The following is a 22485-nucleotide window of genomic DNA, read 5'->3' as shown; positions in this document are numbered from 1 at the left end:
TAGATTTAGACATGAATTCAATATATTGTCTACCTCTGAACTTTAAGAATTTAGTGAAGATCCTACAAATTAATCATATTGATATAAATGTTGTAATATATAGTTGGCTGAAAAGCAAGATACTTGCAGCTACTGGACCTACAGTGTATATAACACACTGCATTCAGAATTGGGACAGACTCAATCTATTTTAGCAAGACATACACAAGTTGGGCCCTTTATGCAATTAATATATCAGAGGAAGGTATTTGAGATATTTGAAATGCAGCACATATCAAATGAAAACCCCTTGATCTTTCTAGTCATAAGACCTCATTAGGACAAATCCTTCCTCGAACGTTTTGTGGTAAAAATGGGAGATTAGAGCAGGAAAGGAGGATCTAAGGTAAAGGACAGCTAAGTTTAAAACTCAAACACAAAGAGAAGAACTAGAAGGGTTGGTACGAGTAGTAGTAGAAGTAGTACTGTAGAAAAGACATGCAGGTTTACCAAGTTATTAAAGACAGACCAAGAAAAGTAGTGAAGCCTTAGTGATGATCTGGTTTCATGTAGAAGCAGAGGGCAGAAGAGGCCAAACCTGAAGAGGGAAGAGAACCGTCTACAGAATCAACAGAAACCATATTAAAGAGCCGGTGCAATCGTGCAAATGTGTAAGTCTGTTATAAATGTTCCAGTTTTTGGCCTTGAACTCCCATTTTTTTAAACTAATGTTACTGTATATTTACATATACATATATTACTTGGTACTCTTCACATAGTACAGTACAGTGCACTGGAGTGCCTGCAGACAAGGATCAAGTGTGGGAGTCCCAGCATAGAGGTGCTGTATAGTGTACTGGAGTCCTAGCACACAGATAGTGTACTGGAGTCCTAGCACACAGGGATAGTGTACTGGAGTCCTAGCACACGGATAGTGTACTGGAATCCTAGCACACAGGGATAGTGTACTGGAGTCCTAGCACACAGGGATAGTGTACTGGAGTCCTAGCACACAGGGATAGTGTACTGGAGTCCTAGCACACAGTGATAGGGTACTGGAATCCTAGCACACAGTGATAGGGTACTGGAATCCTAGCACACAGTGATAGGGTACTGGAATCCTAGCATGCAGGGATAGTGTACTGGCCTGTAGGCACTCACTGTAGTCTGGTACAAGACCTTGTCCTGGCCTCAGGAGAAGCTGGACTTTATTCCCCCCAGCCTGGATCAGCTCAATGGCCCTGGTGTGAGTGATGCCTTGAGTGGGCTCGCCATTGATCTCAACAATCTGGTCACCCACCTAGTAAAACAAAATCATAGCATTTTTAGAGGTTTGTATAAGTAAACATCGTAAGAGAAGATGCATCAATAGTCAAGTCTCAGTCAGTCGATTTGTTTTCATAAACACATTAAATAAACAGTGCACTTCCATGGTGTGCAGCAATGCATGAAGACCCAGCTTACATGTATTCTTCCGTCTATGAGTGCCGGGCCTTCCTCTGCCAGACGCAGTATGAAGAGGCCCATGTTGTACTCCTTTCCTCCGCGTAGACTGAAGCCAAAGCCCCGGGACGCTCTCTCCAGCTCCACCAGGAAAGAGCCAGTGCTCTGTATGGGGGCAAAGAGAAGCCACAAAAGGGTCATTTAACTGATCGAAATGATGCCAGCATCATTTCAAAAATTAAAACAAGGGCCCTGCAGCGTGCCTTCAAGATTCTTTGCAGTATTGAGAGTATGTTGTTTGTCCTTCCTTTCAGATTTTGAACAGCGGTAGTATTTAGATGCACCAGTAAATTAGGCCAGTTGAATCAACCCCAACTTTCTATATAACCACTTTGAATATTTGAAGTTAAGCTAATGGATTAGTAACAGTAACATTCTGTAGGGAATCTAAAATGTTAAATGCATCTCCTTTCAATGAGAATTTTTTCATTTCACTGAAAAAACAAAGCATGTATTACAGCTGTGATTTAAACCACTCCAAAACAAATTCTTCTTGTTTGATGAATTCCCAGGTTTGCAGCAGTTGAACTGGCAGATCAAAGGGATGAGATGCGCATAGTTGTGAATGGCGTAGCTGAGTGCAGTGTGTCGTACCTGGGAATGTCTGGGCTCCGTACCCCACGCTGTTCCACGGTGCCGAGTGCAGTGTGTCGTACCTGGGAATGTCTGGGCTCCGTACCCCACGCTGTTCCACGGTGCCGAGTGCAGTGTGTCGTACCTGGGAATGTCTGGGCTCTGTACCCCACGCTGTTCCACGGTGCCAAGTGCAGTGTGTCATACCTGGGAATGTCTGGGCTCTGTACCCCATGCTGTTCCACGGTGCCGAGTGCAGTGTGTCGTACCTGGGAATGTCTGGGCTCTGTACCCCACGCTGTTCCACGGTGCCGAGTGCAGTGTGTCGTACCTGGGAATGTCTGGGCTCCGTATCCCACGCTGTTCCACGGTGCTGAGTGCAGTGTGTCGTACCTGGGAATGTCTGAGCTCTACCCCACGCTGTTCCACGGTGCTGAGTGCAGTGTGTCATACCTGGGAATGTCTGGGCTCTGTACCCCATGCTGTTCCACGGTGTTGAGTGCAGTGTGTAGTACCTGGGAATGTCTGGGCTCCGTACCCCACGCTGTTCCATGGTGCAGAGTGCAGTGTGTCGTACCTGGGAATGTCTGGGCTCCGTACCCCACGCTGTTCCACGGTGCTGAGTGCAATGTGTCGTACCTGGGAATGTCTGGGCTCTGTACCCCATGCTGTTCCACGGTGTTGAGTGCAATGTGTAGTACCTGGGAATGTCTGGGCTCCGTACCCCACGCTGTTCCATGGTGCAGAGTGCAGTGTGTCGTACCTGGGAATGTCTGGGCTCTGTACCCCACGCTGTTCCACGGTGCTGAGTGCAGTGTGTCGTACCTGGGAATGTCTGGGCTCTGTACCCCATGCTGTTCCACGGTGCAGAGTGCAGTGTGTCATACCTGGGAATGTCTGGGCTCTGTACCCCATGCTGTTCCACGGTGCTGAGTGCAGTGTGTCGTACCTGGGAATGTCTGGGCTCCGTACCCCACGCTGTTCCATGGTCAGTCTGGGGAATGTACTTGCAGTCTGACCAGGAATGTCTTTCATCAGAGTCATCCTTCTTATCTTCAGTCTCTAAATGGGACCTAGAAATCCAGGGCAATGAGATATAATAAATAATCCTCCCGTTAATATGTTGTATTTTATTTTCCCTTAAAGGATTGTCTCTATGTTGACATTGGATGGGTATTTGTGCGTGTGTGTGTCCGTGTATATCCATCTTGGTGGTTCTGCTATCTAGTTTGCATACAAACTAATAAATAAATAAATAAATAAATACATTTTACAGGACTTGATTTCTAGAATGTATTTCCATCTCCAGTATCTCATGAGCTCCATAAAGCAGTCAGGCTTCCTGAGTACTTTGGATCTTCATCAGCCCCCCTTAATGGTATTGAACCCTAACAGTACATCACACAGTCTGCCATCAGCTGCTACTTCACTCTCTATACAGACACACACTGCATATGCATTGCTACTAATGTGCTGTTAGTATTGTATGTGCAATATGCAATAACTGAGTCTCTGACATGTCGACATGCCAATCATGTTTAAGAAAAACCTAGAAGCAAATTCCATTTAAAAAACCTGCAGAAAAGTGCAGTGGATTAAAGCCTGCCGCCTTTGCGCTTCTAATTTCTCTATTAAAGGAAGTAATTATCCTTGTATGCAGCACAGTCAGTAATGGATTAAAGCACTGACACAGGCAATCTTGCTTCAAATTAAGATCAAAGTCATGTTAAGCCCAACAAAATGTAAAAGGTGATACCCCTCCAATACTTCCTCTAATCACAAGAACCCTGCGGTCAGTGCCATCTTTATATATACTTCTAAACTAACCCACGCAGGAAATGCTGTTACAGTGTGGAGCAAACTGCATGCAACACCTAGCACTGTGATACCTCTTCACTACTGCATTGGGGTTCCATCAAAGTAAATTAGTTACTTTTATTAAAATTAGATTTTTAATTAACACACACATATATGCACTTAACTATTATCATTAGTACAGTGCCTTGCGAAAGTATTCGGCCCCCTTGAACTTTGCGACCTTTTGCCACATTTCAGGCTTCAAACATAAAGATATGAAACTGTAATTTTTGTGAAGAATCAACAACAAGTGGGACACAATCATGAAGTGGAACGAAATTTATTGGATATTTCAAACTTTTTTAACAAATAAAAAACTGAAAAATTGGGCGTGCAAAATTATTCAGCCCCTTTACTTTCAGTGCAGCAAACTCTCTCCAGAAGTTGACCTAAATGACTAATGATGATAAATAGAATCCACCTGTGTGTAATCAAGTCTCCGTATAAATGCACCTGCACTGTGATAGTCTCAGAGGTCCGTTTAAAGCGCAGAGAGCATCATGAAGAACAAGGAACACACCAGGCAGGTCCGAGATACTGTTGTGGAGAAGTTTAAAGCCGGATTTGGATACAAAAAGATTTCCCAAGCTTTAAACATCCCAAGGAGCACTGTGCAAGCGATAATATTGAAATGGAAGGAGTATCAGACCACTGAAAATCTACCAAGACCTGGCCGTCCCTCTAAACTTTCAGCTCATACAAGGAGAAGACTGATCAGAGATGCAGCCAAGAGGCTCATGATCACTCTGGATGAACTGCAGAGATCTACAGCTGAGGTGGGAGACTCTGTCCATAGGACAACACAGTCGTATACTGCACAAATCTGGCCTTTATGGAAGAGTGGCAAGAAGAAAGCCATTTCTTAAAGATATCCATAAAAAGTGTCGTTTACAGTTTGCCACAAGCCACCTGGGAGACACACCAAACATGTGGAAGAAGGTGCTCTGGTCAGATGAAACCAAAATCGAACTTTTTGGCAACAATGCAAAACGTTATGTTTGGCGTAAAAGCAACACAGCTCATCACCCTGAACAAACCATCCCCACTGTCAAACATGGTGGTGGCAGCATCATGGTTTGGGCCTGCTTTTCTTCAGCAGGGACAGGGAAGATGGTTAAAATTGATGGGAAGATGGATGGAGCCAAATACAGGACCATTCTGGAAGAAAACCTGATGGAGTCTGCAAAAGACCTGAGACTGGGACGGAGATTTGTCTTCCAACAAGACAATGATCCAAAACATAAAGCAAAATCTACAATGGAATGGTTCACAAATAAACATATCCAGGTGTTAGAATGGCCAAGTCAAAGTCCAGACCTGAATCCAATCGAGAATCTGTGGAAAGAACTGAAAACTGCTGTTCACAAATGCTCTCCATCCAACCTCACTGAGCTCGAGCTGTTTTGCAAGGAGGAATGGGCAAAAATTTCAGTCTCTCGATGTGCAAAACTGATAGAGACATACCCCAAGCGACTTACAGCTGTAATCGCAGCAAAAGGTGGCGCTACAAAGTATTAACTTAAGGGGGCTGAATAATTTTGCACGCCCAATTTTTCAGTTTTTTATTTGTTAAAAAAGTTTGAAATATCCAATAAATTTCGTTCCACTTCATGATTGTGTCCCACTTGTTGATTCTTCACAAAAAATTACAGTTTCATATCTTTATGTTTGAAGCCTGAAATGTGGCAAAAGGTCGCAAAGTTCAAGGGGGCCGAATACTTTCGCAAGGCACTGTATATATTGCTCCCAAAGAGATTGACAAACACCCTAGCCACCTCAACCATTGTACAATTTCTTTCACAGCAGTTGAAACGCAGGTCAATTCTCCTGTAAAGATGTGCGTGTAGTAATGTAGACCCAGAGGCTGAAGTGTTTGGTATTCAGGTCTGAGCAGACAGCCCAGGTTTCTCCCTGCACTGACGATGATGGCTTGCTCTGTCTGACACCAGCGTGACTCATACCTGTCCTCCAGCATTCTTTGGTTGGGCTGCGTCTGTCCCATTGCTCTGTGCTGTGGTGCCGGGCTCTGCTTGGCTGAGCTGGAGCCTGAGGGAGGCCCGCTGTGTTCTTAAAGAAACAAAGCACTGGCTTAGTGTTGGCAGGTACAGATGAGAGGACACTGCCTTCTATTTCCAGCTGCGTACCACAAACAAAAACAACATCACTGTACTCAATTATCTACATTACAGAATAGGTCCAGTCTGTGCATTGATACAAGTACAATCTACGCAAATAGAGGCACAGGCTTGTACTTTTGGTGTAAACCATTTTCAGTGACGATGCTGGATATTCATTACAGGATTCCTGTTTGCAATTACAATAGGATTCCATACTTTGCACTAAAATAGGTTCTGCTATTTCTTCCCATTAGTGTTTACAGGAAATGAGTTTGAATCTCTGTCCCGTTTATTAAGCTGGGCTTCCAGAATAGGTAATACGTGAATTTTCTCTGAAGCGGAAATTAAGTTGAATTTGGAGGAATTGTAAAATGACAATAAAAATCCCCCAGATCAGTTCATTACGAGCCCTTACCATCCTCTGGAACCACTGCCAGTGTAACTGCGTTTCCTGCCTCTTTAATCAGCTGCACAATGTCGTTGTGTGACAAGTCAACGATGGACTGGCCATTCACAGCAGAGATCCGGTCACCAACCTTCAGCTTTCCACAGCGGTCAGTGGGGCTCCCCTCAATAACACGGCCAATCTTGTGCGGGATAACTGCAAAGAAATACAATAGCGAAATATGTTAACTAACTGGAATTGCATCGAGTCAGCACACCGATTCAGAGCATAAATCTGGCACAGAACAATTAAAATGCATATGGGAAGATGCCAGGTCTGACTGGCATGTGGATAAGGAGGAGGGGAGCACCTTTAATCTGTTAGCAGGACCTGTTCAAATGTTTTTTGCAGAACCTTTTACAAATTTGCATTTTAACTATCTGCAAACAATATTTTATTGATGAGCTTTCAAATATGTTGGTGGAAAAAACGAGTGCTGAAGCTACCTCAACATGATCCTAATACTTTACATCACCTCTCTCAACATGATCCTAATACTTTACATCACCTCTCTCTGTCTCAGCATGATCCTAATATTTTACATCACCTCTCTCTGTCTCAGCATGATCCTAATACTTTACATTACCTCTCTGTCTCAGCATGATCCTAATACTTTACATCACCTCTCTCTGTTTCAGCATGATCCTAATACTTTACATCACCTCTCCCTGTCTCAACATGATCCTAATACTTTACATTACCTCTCTCTGTCTCAACATGATCCTAATACTTTACATCACCTCTCTCTGTCTCAACATGATCCTAATACTTTACATCACCTCTCTGTCTCAACATGATCCCAATACTTTACATCACCTCTCTCTGTCTCAACATGATCCTAATACTTTACATCACCTCTCTGTCTCAACATGATCCCAATACTTTACATCACCCCTCTCTGTTTCAGCATGATCCTAATATTTTACATCACCTCTCTGTCTCAACATGATCATAATACTTTACATCACCTCTCTCTGTCTCAACATGATCCTAATACTTTACATCACCTCTCTCTGTCTCAACATGATCCTAATACTTTACATCACCTCTCCCTCTCAGCATTACACTTTACATCACCTCTCCCTCTCAGCATTACACTTTACATCACCTCTCCCTCTCAGCATTACACTTTACATCACCTCTGTCTCAACATGAGCTCACTGTAATTATGCGGCGGAAGAGAAACAGGATTCCCTTACCTCCAGGGGGTGGTTTATTTTTGGAAGTGAGTATCACAAATCCAAACCCCTCACTCTCTTTTTTCTGCAGCACCACTTCATAAGGTTCCCCCTGCAGTCTGCTTGGCACCTCGATATGGGGCACTTTAGGGGAGCCGTTTAGCAAGGGTTCAGGGGTCACATTCCTTTCTTCATCAGATATTTTGTCTAGTTTTATTTGGGGTGAAATAAAAAGAATCATCTTTAACAACATAGGCACTGAATCTTGTAGATGCTTACAGTTCTACTACTGTTCTCTCCTCGCTAAATTACTCCATCTTCTAGTTCTCAAACATGTCTTCAACACAAGCAATCCTTATGTTTTCTTTCAACAGCTAGCACCATAGAAACTTTTCATGTGGTGTCCTGTGACAGGGAGAGCCCTGTTACAGGTTCCTGTGCAAATGTGTGCAGCTGGGAACTAATTGAGCAGCTAGGCTTGCCCAGCGCTGAGCTGATCGGGAGGTCTGGATTGGCTGAGGGGTGTGCCTGGGGACGCTGCGCACAGCTGAAAGCTTCTGCACCGCCACAGCCATACAGACAGGCGCGGAGCAAAAGCTTGCTGTGTTGACATCGAGGAGGAGAGAGTCCACTCCCATGGAGAGAACTACTACACAAAACCCTTCCCCTCCAAGACGATGCTCGTGAAGGCATTGCCCAGCCAAGGCCGTTTGAAGAGGCTGGAGTCGCCGTGAGGATGCCGGGACTCCGGGAGTCCAGAAGCAGGTCAGTTTAGAGGATTTAATACAAAGCTAAGTACTGTGAGGGTCAGTAGTGTAGCAGGTTCCTGGAGCGGGACGTTCCTTTTAGTGGGACTAGTGCGCACCATTTGTGGGCAAACTTATTTTTAGCTTAAATGTGACACTAGGGCTACCATTGCTGATAATCTAGTGGCAGCACCTGTGTTGGTATTGAAACTGTGTCACCACCCACTGCTCTGTGTCTGATTCAGTGACGACCCACACACTATTTCAACACTATTTTAAAATCCACAGCAATCGTACTCAACACTGGTGTTCTTTCCCTACATTTTCCCCTTATGGGTAAATCTCAGGCTAAATGCTCCCTCCATAGTAAAAGTATTACATGAACCATTTGCAAAGTCTGTCCGCTCATGTGTTAATGTTTGAACAGCCCTCAGCCCTCGTGCTTGTCTTCGTTAAGATTTGGATCCTGGAGAAAATCCTCTGCGATTCCACACGAGGGTGAACCAGCCCCGGGAAGCAACGCCCTGCTATTTTCATCTCATTAAGACATTTAATAGCATGATTCTCCCTCCACTGCACCGACCCTGCCCTGAATAGTATGCCCAATAGCTTTCATTAAAGTCACAAAATGAATCATTTAATTACTTAGGATCCACACAATGATCTTTGGAAATGTCCTCTATACTTCCTTTTTGGTTTTGTATTGCTCAGAAATCTATTAATATTCACCTGCAGAGAATTACACACATTAAATGGTAATACCTCTTTTGACTCAAAACCCAAACTAAACTCCAGACTGTTTAATGGGCTATTTTAAAGTAAAATAGCCCAGTTTAATGTAAATGCAATGTGAAAATGAATTCAAGGGAAATGTGAAAGTGGTGTCAATCCAGAAAGGGTGCTAACAGCATACTTTTTTGAGTTTACAAAATGAAATGAGGCCTGTCTTGTCATTCGAGCACAGTGGGCATGTATTTGCCCTGCAGCAGAACGTTCTTCATACCTGTGTAAAACACTTGCCTACGCACTGTAAGCAGCACGTGGCCGCTGCGAGCAGCGTTAGTCATGAGTTCCAGGACCTGCTTGTGGGATTTCCCCTTGACCTGCACCCCGTCGATACACAGCAGCTCATCTCCAGCTCGCAGGCGGCCGTCCTTCTCTGCAGCCCCCAGGGGTACGATGGCTCCAATGTATACCTGCCACCGGAGCACACAGTTAACACACAGCCTACCCGCATAAACAGGCTGTCCACTGACAACGCAGTCCCATCCTTCTAAATGGGTGTCTGGAGCAGCATAACTGCGGATTTGTTTTTAGGGTCATTTCTCTTATTTTCAACGCTGCTATCTGAAATGGCCTCTTCTGTTCCCATTGCTGTTCATACTCAATATTTTATGGGAATGATTGGGGACACATCTAGAATTATAAGAATTAGCTATTTCAGGAAATGAAAATCAATAAATAACCAAATAAAAAACAATAGTAAAAAGAAAATGATTTGAGTTGGTTCCGTTTATTTGTCGTCATGGATACTCACTGGCTGTTCAGGACCCTCCCCTCCCAGAACCCGGAACCCGAATCCGGAATCTTGATTCCGCTTTATGAACACGTCCAGATCCCTGGTGTTCGGGGCTGCGGGGCATGAGCAAACACAAACAAGCACAGAATCATGTTATTATGGGCAGCAGTGTGGAGTAGTGGTTAGGGCTTTGGACTCTTGACCGGAAGGTCGTGGGTTCAATCCCAGGTGGGGGACACTGCTGCTGTACCCTTGAGCAAGATACTTTACCTAGATTGCTCCAGTAAAAACCCAACAGTATAAATGGGTAACTGTATGTAAAAAAATTAATAATGTAATTGTATGTAAAAATAATGTGATATCTTGTAACAATTGTAAGTCACCCTGGATAAGGGTGTCTGCTAAGAAATAAATAATAATAATAAATAATAATATACACCAGCACACACAAGCAAGCAAGCACACACATTTTAAGCACCGACGAGGCCTGCAATCTGTCCATAATGAATCTTAATAAAATGCTGCAGCTGGGGTTCCAGGAGTGTTCCTTCCCCCAGACCACTCTCACTGTCCGTGTGCCTTCCATCCCTTCCACATAATCCACTTTAAACCGCTCTAGGCTGCAAGGAGCTGTTTTTTTGTTTTTTTTTCAAAAAAAGATGTTTCATAATAAATAATAAATACATGAAAGTCTTCTCAAGGAATCGCTGCTGTGCATCAGTTGTCCCGGATAATTGCAAATCACAGAGGCATTGCTTCTGGCAGACAGAGGAAGCTACTGCATTCTACTGGCAGATTGCTTGAGTTTCCCCCAATAGACTCTACTCACTTCACACAGGGACATCTCTATCTATACTCCCTGTTCATGGAAATGGTGGGAGAGAGCTTGTGATTGTTCATCGATATACATGGCACTACTTACAGAACACTATTGTTACATACAGTCCCTCATTCACACATTCATGAGCAGATGCACACATATAACACATGCACTCACCATGACACACAGTAGACTCAGACAATCAGGATAGGGGAGCTTACACTGATTGAAAATTTCCACACTAATGGCTGGTTTCACAGACCCAGATTAACACTTATCTTGCACTAGCTAATGTAACCTTAGGGAAGCCTAAATAAAAAATACTAAATTACAAATAAATACTATATATATATATATATTAGGGGTGCACCGATAATCGGTACCCTATTGGCAAGGCACCGATATAAGGAAAAAAACCACAAATCGGCGATCGGCAGTTTGTAATGTACACCAAATTTCTTCAGCACAGAATTCAATGTTTGGTCAGGCGCGCACTAACTATACTAATGACGTAAAGACACTGAGACAGTAATTTTCCCAGTGCTCAAAGAGCGATGCTTAAAAATTTAACGAGCGCTGTTGTAGTTCACATTGCAGAGGCTGAATTTAACGAGCGCTGTTGTAGTTCACATTGCGGAGGCTGAATTTAATGAGCGCTGTTGTAGTTCACATTGCGGAGGCTGAATCTAACGAGCGCTGTTGTAGTTCACATTGCGGAGGCTGAATTTAACGAGCGCTGTTGTAGTTCACATTGCGGAGGCTGAATTTAAGGAGCGCTGTTGTAGTTCACATTGCGGAGGCTGAATTTAACGAGCGCTGTTGTAGTTCACATTGCGGAGGCTGAATCTAACGAGCGCTGTTGTAGTTCACATTGCGGAGGCTGAATTTAACGAGCGCTGTTGTAGTTCACATTGCAGAGGCTGAATTTAACGAGCGCTGTTGTAGTTCACATTGCGGAGGCTGAATCTAACGAGCGCTGTTGTCGTTCACATTGCAGAGGCTGAATTTAATGAGCGCTGTTGTAGTTCACATTGCGGAGGCTGAATTTAACGAGCGCTGTTGTAGTTCACATTGCGGAGGCTGAATTTAACGAGCGCTGTTGTAGTTCACATTGCAGAGGCTGAATTTAACGAGCGCTGTTGTAGTTCACATTGCAGAGGCTGAATTTAACGAGCGCTGTTGTCGTTCACATTGCAGAGGCTGAATTTAATGAGCGCTGTTGTAGTTCACATTGCGGAGGCTGAATTTAACGAGCGCTGTTGTAGTTCACATTGCGGAGGCTGAATTTAAGGAGCGCTGTTGTAGTTCACATTGCGGAGGCTGAATTTCTTTTCTACTGCACAGTATAGGTACAAGTTATAATACGCAATGTTTCACAGCAAGTGGCTATAAAAGCAAATGTCGCTATGTATTTTTTTTTTTTACAGTAGTGTTTTTACTAGTACAAATGTTAAATGTTATTTTTGTGTGACTATGTTGTAAAACAAATGTATAAATTGCTGTCAGGCACACAATATAATACTACATTACACTTTGTATTCATTTTCTTAAGTAAATGCAACAAGTAAACAATAGCTGTTCATTTTTTAACATTTATAATTATAAAGCAGTTTAAATATAGCCTCTATGCCTTGTTCTCAGGGCCGGCGCAAGGATTTTTGCTGCCCGAGGCAAACAAAATTTTGCATGTGAAACAAGACTCAGGGAGACCAGATGGAATTCAAAATGTGCTGCTTTTAATTACTTCACTAAATAAAAAAAAATAACAGCGAATCCCTGTTTGGGCCGGGGTTCACAGCAAATCAATAAATAAAAATAACTCCCTCGCTCTCTCTGCTCTTCCCCTCACTTTCCTCTTCCCTTTCTTTCCTCCAACACTCTCAGTCGCTCTCGTTCTCATTCTCTGTTCTTCCGACTCACTCTGGGCTCTTTCACCGCTTCACAGATAGGCACTCTCTTTCAGCCATTAACTCTGTAGTGATGGCTTTCTGCATGAGGAATTCATTATGTTATTAAGTACAAGTTTTACATTATGTGTATGTGTGTCTTTTATAGTTAAGTTGTTTTTAATCATTATGTTTAAATTGCGTATGAATGTGTTTTTATAGTCGTTTTAATGTACTAATTCAGTTGCTTTAATATTCTTTAGTATTGTGTAAGTTTCAAGTTCTTTCATTTCCCATCGGCAAAACCAGCTATGTGCAGTTTTGAATAGCCTAACACGACTCAAAGTCACAGATAGGTGTCTGAGCTAAACGCCAACAGGCAGGAGATTAGCAGAGATAGTGTGAGATGGGGGAGGGGAACTGAAAGACAAGATGGATGCGCCCTGCTAGGTACAACGTGGTATGCAACCCCCTTTTCCCCCGCAGAGGGAATGTGCAATGATAGAGTGGAAACCCCTATCATTGGACAGAAGACAGACAAATGGGAGTTGAGTCAACAATTGCTTACAAAGGTATAAATGCCAAACATTGTAAAGTTTTGTCAGTCTTTTCATCTCTTTCGAATTGACTCCATGGATATCCGTGCTTTCTAATACAAACATATGCACTGAGCTATACTGAGGCCTTGTCCAAAGTCAGTTTAAATCTTGTGCTGATATTATTGTATTGGAGGTATACCTTTCTTGTATACAAAGTGGATTTGAATCAAAAACCATTTGTCAGCTAAATTTCTTTTTTCACTACACCACCCACCACACGCATGGCGTGCCCCATACCCTTCCAATACACAGAACACTAAACGAGACACAACAAACAAGATACACAAGACAAACACAATGTCCATCTATAGGCATGTTTACACTGAAGCAATTTGCCGTGTCTGAGGCGGCACTGATGCGGTATCACTTTAGGTGTAAATGGGAAATGCCAGTAAAATGCAGCCACTCTCTCGAGGTAGTTCAGTGGCAGCACAGCGCAGGTACTGAAGCATATTACTTTCAGTGTAAACTGCAATGCTGTCACAGACACCACATTTTGCGTTCAAGGTGGATTTTTTTTCCCCCCAAGTAAACGCAATTTCCTGTTCCGCCACGTGTTGATTGAAGAAATAAATCCAACAAAATGGCAAGTGACCCAGGAAGTAATTGGTCCAAAAAAGAAGTAAGGGGGCTTTCAGTGGTGTAGTCGTAAATCTTAAAGTACTGGAACGCCAATTAAAATATAGATTTTTCTAAAACAAATTCTAGAAACTCACGTATTATTTGTACATTGAACTTGAGGGTACATTCATTTTAATAGGTAATGCATGCGTCTCGCATGTGACATTTAGGCTACTGCCCCAGTGCTCCCAATTTGGCCTGTTTTGAAAGCATCTAGTGGGATAATGTTGTCTTGGTGGTTTGGTTATTTTTTGGCTATTTTTATCATGCATGTTTTTTTTCTATTTTTTCTATTATGTCATCTCCAGCGCAGAACTTCAATCACAGTGATACCCTGTATAGTATATCACATCCTCCCTGTCTTCAATCACAGCGATGCCCTGTATAGTATATCACATCCTCCCTGTCTTCAATCACAGCGATGCCCTGTATAGCATATCACATCCTCCCTGTCTTCAATCACAGTGATGCCCTGTATAGTATATCACATCCTCCCTGTCTTCAATCACAGTGATGCCCTGTATAGCATATCACATCCTCCCTGTCTTCAATCACAGCGATGCCCTGTATAGTATATCACAACCTCCCTGTCTTCAATCACAGCGATGCCCTGTATAGTATATCACATCCTCCCTGTCTTCAATCACAGTGATGCCTTTTTTCTGGAGCTCTGCATCCAATAAAATTATGAATCACACTATTGCTCAGTATTTCTATTCATCACCAATTTAAGAACTGTATCAGTACAATAAAAATATATATATATTTTTAAAGACTATCAGCCGACAGTTTTGAACAATTTAATTGTACACTACATTCTGAATATTAGCAAAAAAACCCCCCAAAAAACAGCAGTTCTGGTATTGTAAGTTGTGAGTAACATTACCTACCAGTGTTGTTTGTTATTATTATTATTATTATTATTATTATTATTATTATTATTATTATTATTATTATTATTATTATTATTATTGTAAATAAATGTGTAGCACTTATTTATGGTTTTGTAATATATATTAAATCTTAAATGCAAGGGCAGTCGTTCACTCCAATCCCCGGGTCTGTGACCGATGTACAAAACAGCTTTAAACCCGCGTTTACGGACACAATCGTAGGATGCACTTTTGCTGTCAGCTGTCATTGGCGGCATTTTTATAAAAGAAAAAAAAGTGTTATCCTTCTTAAAGTAGTAGTTTGTAATAGAAGTACTAATGCTCTCTTCAGTGCATCACAAGGACGACTGAATCAGGCGATTGTGCGGGAGAAACATTTAAAATTCGCGCTGGTTATCAAAAGAAGAGATAAACGCACAACTTGATGGAACTGAGCGAGATGCTAATGTGTATTCTACAACAGTAGAAAAGTTAATGACGCGGTGTTCTGCGTAATAAAAAGCAAGTGATGGCTAAAATCTATCTGTATGTCTTCCAATCTTTTCATTAGTCTACTGTGATATTCAGAAAGTATAGTGAAAAATATCACGCATACCACAACAGGTACCAAAGGCATCATTGTTTTGATCACAGTACTGAACACTAGCAAATTATGTTAACGCGAGTTCTGTGTAAATGGGGGTAAGTCGCCAAATTGCAGACGCTGAACTAGCAATATTGTTGTGTGTGTGTGTATTGTTGAGGGGGGGGCTCTATTTCCTTGCTATGAGTATGGAAGGGCTCTATTTCCTTGCTATAACAGAGTGTGGAGGGGCTCTATTTCCTTGCTATGAGTATGGAAGGGCTCTATTTCCTTGCTATAACAGAGTATGGAAGGGCTCTATTTACTTGCTATAACAGTGTGGAGGGGCTCTATTTCCTTACTATGAGTGGGGACGGGCTCTATTTCCTTGCTATAACAGAATATGGAAGGGCTCTATTTCCTTGCTATGAGTATGGAAGGGCTCTATTTCCTTGCTATAACAGAGTATGGAAGGGCTCTATTTCCTTGCTATGAGTATGGAAGGGCTTTATTTCCTTGCTATAACAGAGTATGGAAGGGCTCTATTTCCTTGCTATAACAGAGTATAGAGGGGCTCTATTACCTTGCTATAACAAAGTGTGTGGAGGGGCTCTATTTCCTTGCCATAACAGAGTGTGGAGGGGCTCTATTTCCTTGCTATGAGTATGGAAGGGCTCTATTTCCTTGCTATGAGTATGGAAGGGCTCTATTTCCTTGCTATAATAGAGAGTGTGGAGGGGCTCTATTTCCTTGCTATAACAGAGTGTGGAGGGGCTCTATTTCCTTGCTATGAGTGTGGAGGGGCTCTATTTCCTTGCTATAACAGAGTGTGGAGGGGCTCTATTTCCTTGCTATGAGTATGGAAGGGCTCTATTTCCTTGCTATAACAGAGTATGGAAGGGCTCTATTTCCTTGCTATAACAGAGTATGGAAGGGCTCTATTTCCTTGCTATAACAGAGTGTGGGGGGGCTCTATTTCCTTGCTATGAGTATGGTAGGGCTCTATTTCCTAGCTATTAGTATGGAAGGGCTCTATTTCCTTGCTATAACAGAGAGTGTGGAGGGGCTCTATTTCCTTGCTATAACAGAGTATGGAAGGGCTCTATTTCCTTGCTATAACAGAGTGTGGAGGGGCTCTATTTCCTTGCTATGAGTATGGAAGGGCTCTATTTCCTTGCTATAACAGAGTAAGGAGGGGCTCTATTTCCTTGCTATGAGTGGGGAGGGGCTATATTTCCTTGCTCTTAAATTATCCAGCACATGAAACAGTTGCAGAGACGACTCACGCTTGTTCTCGACCATTGCCTTGGATTTGATGTAGACCTCAGAGGGGTCTAGCCTGGGAGACATGGGGCGGAGGATGTTTGGGGGAAAGGGAAGGGCCTGAGGGATGGGGTCACTGGGGTCCAACACCTCGTTGCTTGCGGTCATCTCTTTCTGCAAGAAAAAAGTACTGTTAAAAAGAAGCAGCATTAATTATTTGTATTTGAAACTGTCCCCCTGGTTCACTTCCTGGACTACATTGTGCTACTTTGACGTTTGCTTTTTTTCCTTGCTGATGCCTCTCGGGGTTAGAGAAATCAAGCTGTCCTGCTGCAGAGGGCAGCTCTGGTGTTTAATCAGAGCCAGACAGTCTGGGCTGGACAGGATGGGAGCCTGCAGCTGCAGGTGTCATTGCAATGTAGTCAGTGTAAATCAACGGCAAACAATGACCATATAATCATTACACACAAATAGGTCATATACTTTGCTTCACATGAACTGTGTCTGTATACCACATGCATTTCTTTATTTCATGAGTGTTAGAAATAGCTTTGCAACTTCTTGCTCAGGTTACCTGGGAAAATACATATATTCTTGAAAAATGTACCGTCAACAAATAAACAGAATGTTTCATAATAATGGCATTGAAATGGCTGATGGAATACATAGTGCACACACACACTAGAAATGGCTAATGGAATACATAGTGCACACACACAATATGCATTCTGGTTGCAATTCTTTCAGGTTACATTCTGAAGCATGATGTGTAGTGAAGCACAATGCAGAGAGGGTTATGAAAGAACAATATTATTAAAAACATTCATTTGGACTTACAGGTTTGAGAGACTTAACAGGTGACGTTTGACCTAAAAAGACAAAAAGAGAATGCAATTATTATTAATAAGAACATAAGAACATAAGAAAGTTTACAAACGAGAGGAGGCCATTCAGCCCATCTTGCTCGTTTGGTTGTTAGTAGCTTATTGATCCCAGAATCTCATCAAGCAGCTTCTTGAAGGATCCCAGGGTGTCAGCTTCAACAACATTACTGGGGAGTTGGTTCCAGACCCTCACAATTCTCTGTGTAAAAAAGTGCCTCCTATTTTCTGTTCTGAATGCCCCTTTATCTAATCTCCATTTATGACCCCTGGTCCTTTTTTCTTTTTTCAAGTCAAAGAAGTCCCCCGGGTTGACATTGTCTATACCTTTTAGGATTTTGAATGTTTGAATCAGATCGCCGCGTAGTCTTCTTTGTTCAAGACTGAATAGATTCAATTCTTTTAGCCTGTCTGCATACGACATGCCTTTTAAACCCGGGATAATTCTGGTTGCTCTTCTTTGCACTCTTTCTAGAGCAGCAATATCCTTTTTGTAACGAGGTGACCAGAACTGAACACAATATTCTAGGTGAGGTCTTACTAATGCATTGTAGAGTTTTAACATTACTTCCCTTGATTTAAATTCAACACTTCTCACAATATATCCAAGCATCTTGTTAGCCTTTTTTATAGCTTCCCCACATTGTCTAGATGAAGACATTTCTGAGTCAACATAAACTCCTAGGTCTTTTTCATAGTTCCCTTCTTCAATTTCAGTATCTCCCATATGATATTTATAATGCACATTTTTATTGCCCGCATGCAATACTTTACACTTTTCTCTATTAAATTTCATTTGCCATGTGTCTGCCCAATTTTGAATGCTGTCTAGATCATTTTGAATGACCTTTGCTGCTTCAACAGTGTCTGCCACTCCTCCTATTTTTGTGTCGTCTGCAAATTTAACGAGTTTGCTTAATATATCAGAGTCTAAATCATTAATGTAGATTAGGAATAGCAGAGGACCTAATACTGATCCCTGTGGTACACCACTGGTTACCTCACTCCATTTTGAGGTTTCTCCTCTAATCAGTACTTTCTGTTTTCTACCTGTTAACCACTCCCTAATCCATGTGCATGCATTTCCTTGAATCCCTACTGCGTTCAGTTTGAGAATTAATCTTTTATGCGGGACTTTGTCAAAAGCTTTCTGGAAATCTAAATAAACCATGTCGTATGCTTTGCAGTTATCCATTTTCAATGTTGCATCCTCAAAAAAGTCAAGTAGGTTAGTTAGACATGATCTCCCTTTCCTAAAACCATGCTGGCTGTCTCCCAGGATATTGTTACCATATAAGTAATTTTCCATTTTGGATCTTATTATAGTTTCCATAAGTTTACATATAATAGAAGTCAGGCTTATTGGTCTGTAGTTACCTGGTTCGGTTTTGTCTCCCTTTTTGTGGATCGGTATTACATTTGCTATTTTCCAGTCTGTTGGTACAACCCCTGTGTCAAGAGACTGTTGCATGATCTTGGTTAGCGGTTTGTAAATAACTTCTTTCATTTCTTTGAGTACTATTGGGAGGATCTCATCCGGCCCAGGGGATTTGTTTATTTTAAGAGCTCCTAGTCCCTTTAACACTTCTGCCTCTGTTATGCTAAAGTTATTTAAAACTGGATAGGAACAGGTCGACATGTGGGGCATGTTGTCCGTGTCCTCCTTTGTAAAAACCTGTGAAAAGTAATCATTTAATATATTTGCTATTTTTTTTTCTTCATCTATGATTTTGCCATTTGTGTCTCTTAGACATTTAACCTCCTCTTTGAATGTTCTCTTGCTGTTATAATATTGGAAAAACATTTTGGAATTGGTTTTAGCCCCCTTAGCAATATTGATTTCTATCTCTCTCTTGGCCTTTCTAACTTCCTTTTTGACTTGTGTTTGCAGTTCCAAGTACTCTTTCTGTGTGCTTTGTTTTTGGTCCCTTTTAAACGCTCTGTAAAGTGCCTTTTTTCGCTGAATATTTTTTTTAATTGATCTATTAAACCATTTTGGCCATTTTGTTTTAGATTTAGATTTGTCTACTTTTGGGATGTAATTGTTTTGTGCCTCTAGTACTACATTTTTAAAAAACAGCCACCCTTTTTCTGTGGATGTTTTCTCTATTTTACTCCAATCTACTTCTATTAGTCTCTGTTTCATACCTTCGTAGTTTGCTTTTCTAAAATTGTAAACCTTAGCTTTAGTCATTACTTTTGGGGTTTTAAAAAATATTTCAAATGAGACCATGTTGTGGTCTGAGTTTGCCAATGGCTCTCTGACCTCTGTTTTAGTTATTCTGTCTTCATTATTTGAAAAGACTAAGTCAAGGCATGCCTCCCCTCTAGTCGGTGCCTTGACAAATTGCGTTAGGAAGCAGTCATTTGTCATTTCCACCATTTCAATTTCGTCCGTCGTGCCCCCCATTGGGTTTTCCCATTTTATACAGGGGAAGTTGAAATCCCCCATTAGTATGGCTTCACCTTTTCTACACGCATTTCGAATGTCATTGTATAACAGATTATTTTGCTCAGCGTCTGAATTTGGCGGTCTATAGCATGCTCCTATTATTATGCCCTTTGAATTTGTGTCCATTATTCTGACCCATATTGATTCTGCATTGTTTTCTTTGTCCCGATTTAACACCTGGGCTTCAAGGCTATTTCTTATGTATAGCGCTACCCCTCCGCCTCTTCTGTCCTGCCTGTCTTTCCTATACAGTGTGTACCCACTAATATTATATTCGTCTCCATCACTCTCAGACAACCAAGTTTCTGTAACACCTATCACATAAAGCAGGACCAGTAGTCTTTAGAGAATAAATACATAAATAAATACATAAATAAATAAAACGTGTATAATTATTTATCATCTATTACAGTCCCTGCTTTCTAAACCCAGGGAGAACAGTTCTGTATTAACAGGGACACTGCGCTCCACAACAAACCCCTGCAGTACAATAGAATCTCAAATGTTCTGCATTAACAGGGACACTGCTGTCAGAATTGCACATACTGTTTTCATTTATATATATATATATATATATATATATATATATATATATATATATATATGCTCTGAGCACACTCTTAAACTCAGGGGAGGCGTTTAAGGAGGACAGAGATGTTTTGAAGTGGTTTTGTTCATGCACTAGTCGTGCTATATGTCCAGACAACTTTTTAATAATGAAGAAAATCACATAGACTCATTTAATTTGAAGGTTTAACGAATCAGCGCAGTATTAGTACTCCTTCAATTTATTAAATGCTTAATAATGGATCGAGTGGTTGCAAGCCACTTTGGATCCCTGCTAACAGGCAGTTTGGGTGTTTCCAGGGCCTTTACAGGTTTACAGCATTAATACTTCAATACAGCAAGGTTCTACATTAACCACAGCCCGGCAACCCGGGGCCGCTAGAGATCAGTTTGGCCGGTAGTTATGAAGCACCGTAGGCCAAACTGGGCCGGTAACATTTTTTAACTGTATAATGTATATGGTATAGTGCATATGGCTTCCGTTTCATGAACGCAGGAAAATGGGTCAGCTTGCAAGATCAAGTTCAATGGTGGCGATTGGGGTCTTGCTCTGGGTTTATTATATAGGGCTTCCCCTCCAATGAATACATCAAGGGTCCCAATTAAATCTGATCATCAATCTGCCTTGACAGTTCCTATCTTTGAGTTAATGATATATTCAGGTCAGCTCTTTTTTTAAAACTAACTGGAGTTATATAAAAAAAAACATTCAAAACTAATTGGATATAACTCCTTTCCAAAATATTGGAACATGATCTCATGGTTCTCATTTTCAACCCCTCCTTTCTCTAAAACTTAGGTGAACCAAAGTTCACAGGATCCTTGCAACAATACAATACAAGTTTACATGTGTATTAAAATAGATGCTATTATATATATATATATATATATATATATATATATATATATATATATATATATATATATATATATATATATATATATACACAGTGCCTTGCAAAGGTATTCAGACCCCTGACCAATTCTCTCATATTACTGAATTACAAATAGTACATTGAAATTTCGTTTTGTTTGATATTTTATTTTAAAACATTGAAACTCAAAATCAATTATTGTAAGGTGACATTGGTTTTATGTTGGGAAATATTTTTAAGAAAAATAAAAAAACTGAAATACCTTGCTTGCATAATATGAGAGAATTGGTCAGGGGTCTGAATACTTTTGCAAGGCACTGTATATATAACATCAACTTTTTGTGTGATTATATTTACCTGGGTCTACAATATATTTCCTCTGACCAGCATAACATTTCAACTTTTCAGATTAGTTTACTTTCATATACAGGTGTGTGTGTTAACAATTTATTGAACAAAGACTGTAGGGGTTATCATAAGCCCTTGTATGAAAGTACTAGGCATACAGTGGTCAGTTTAGTTATTTCCATTTCAATTTAAGCTACAATGAACATGTTAAATATAATAGCCTTATTTAACTGTGCCATTATTGGACTAAGCCTGACCTCTCTGTATCTAAAATGTGCCTGCACAAGCAGGTTCCTGGCACCCTGTTTACTTGCCATGGCTAGTGTTTTAATTAATATGAAACTCCACTGTAAGCACCAAATTCACCGCATGAAGTCATTTTTTGGCTCTCAAACATCATCCCAAATAAAGTCGCTACTTGTCTGATAAGAACTGATACTGTAAACAACTTTTCTAATTTAAATGAAATGCTCGCTTTGGCTGCCAAGTTTTCATTAATTTCTATGATATAATGAAGAGAGTTAATTTTGCTCATTACAGAAAGGCCTTGGATTCAAAACTGCTGACGACGAGTAAATCTCGCTTCGACTGCCAAAAAGAGCTTTCCAGGTCTAGCACTGCTCTGCTGCAGGCAGGTAGAGGCCAGGCTATCAATTTAATTATTTCTACTAAGTCTACTGTGTACTCAAGTTATTAAATACAGTTTACACTTTGTCTTATATTCAAACCTAACAGTTTATCCTCTGTTTTTTTATTGCAGTAAAACCTTTATATAAACTAAACATTTATATTATTTGGTTT

General features: G+C 41.1%; 1 protein-coding gene across 3 annotated transcripts in view; it reads right to left on the bottom strand.

Annotated features, from left to right (window-relative positions):
• The window catches only part of LOC131696604 (membrane-associated guanylate kinase, WW and PDZ domain-containing protein 3-like), a 142703-nt gene that overhangs the window by 2867 nt on the left and 117351 nt on the right, over positions 1 to 22485 (bottom strand). The window contains exons 11-21 of one of the 3 annotated variants that reach the window (XM_059004119.1): positions 17399 to 17430; positions 16585 to 16735; positions 9936 to 10030; positions 9402 to 9594; positions 7674 to 7859; positions 6445 to 6630; positions 5874 to 5979; positions 3005 to 3128; positions 1444 to 1587; positions 1141 to 1279; positions 509 to 577 (exon numbers count right to left, since the gene is read on the bottom strand). In XM_059004119.1, coding sequence (XP_058860102.1) covers positions 528 to 577; positions 1141 to 1279; positions 1444 to 1587; positions 3005 to 3128; positions 5874 to 5979; positions 6445 to 6630; positions 7674 to 7859; positions 9402 to 9594; positions 9936 to 10030; positions 16585 to 16735; positions 17399 to 17430 — 1406 coding nt within the window. In that variant the 3' untranslated portion in view covers positions 509 to 527. Of the gene's footprint in view, positions 1 to 489; positions 578 to 1140; positions 1280 to 1443; positions 1588 to 3004; positions 3129 to 5873; positions 5980 to 6444; positions 6631 to 7673; positions 7860 to 9401; positions 9595 to 9935; positions 10031 to 16584; positions 16736 to 17398; positions 17431 to 22485 lie in introns of all 3 variants that reach the window. The other 2 variants (XM_059004118.1, XM_059004117.1) reach the window with 2 other exon arrangements.

The sequence above is a fragment of the Acipenser ruthenus genome, chromosome 29 (assembly GCF_902713425.1).
Source record: "Acipenser ruthenus chromosome 29, fAciRut3.2 maternal haplotype, whole genome shotgun sequence".
NCBI classification, from domain to species: domain Eukaryota; kingdom Metazoa; phylum Chordata; class Actinopteri; order Acipenseriformes; family Acipenseridae; genus Acipenser; species Acipenser ruthenus.
Note: the sequence above shows the minus strand (reverse complement) of the source record. Positions and strands in the feature narration are given on the sequence as shown.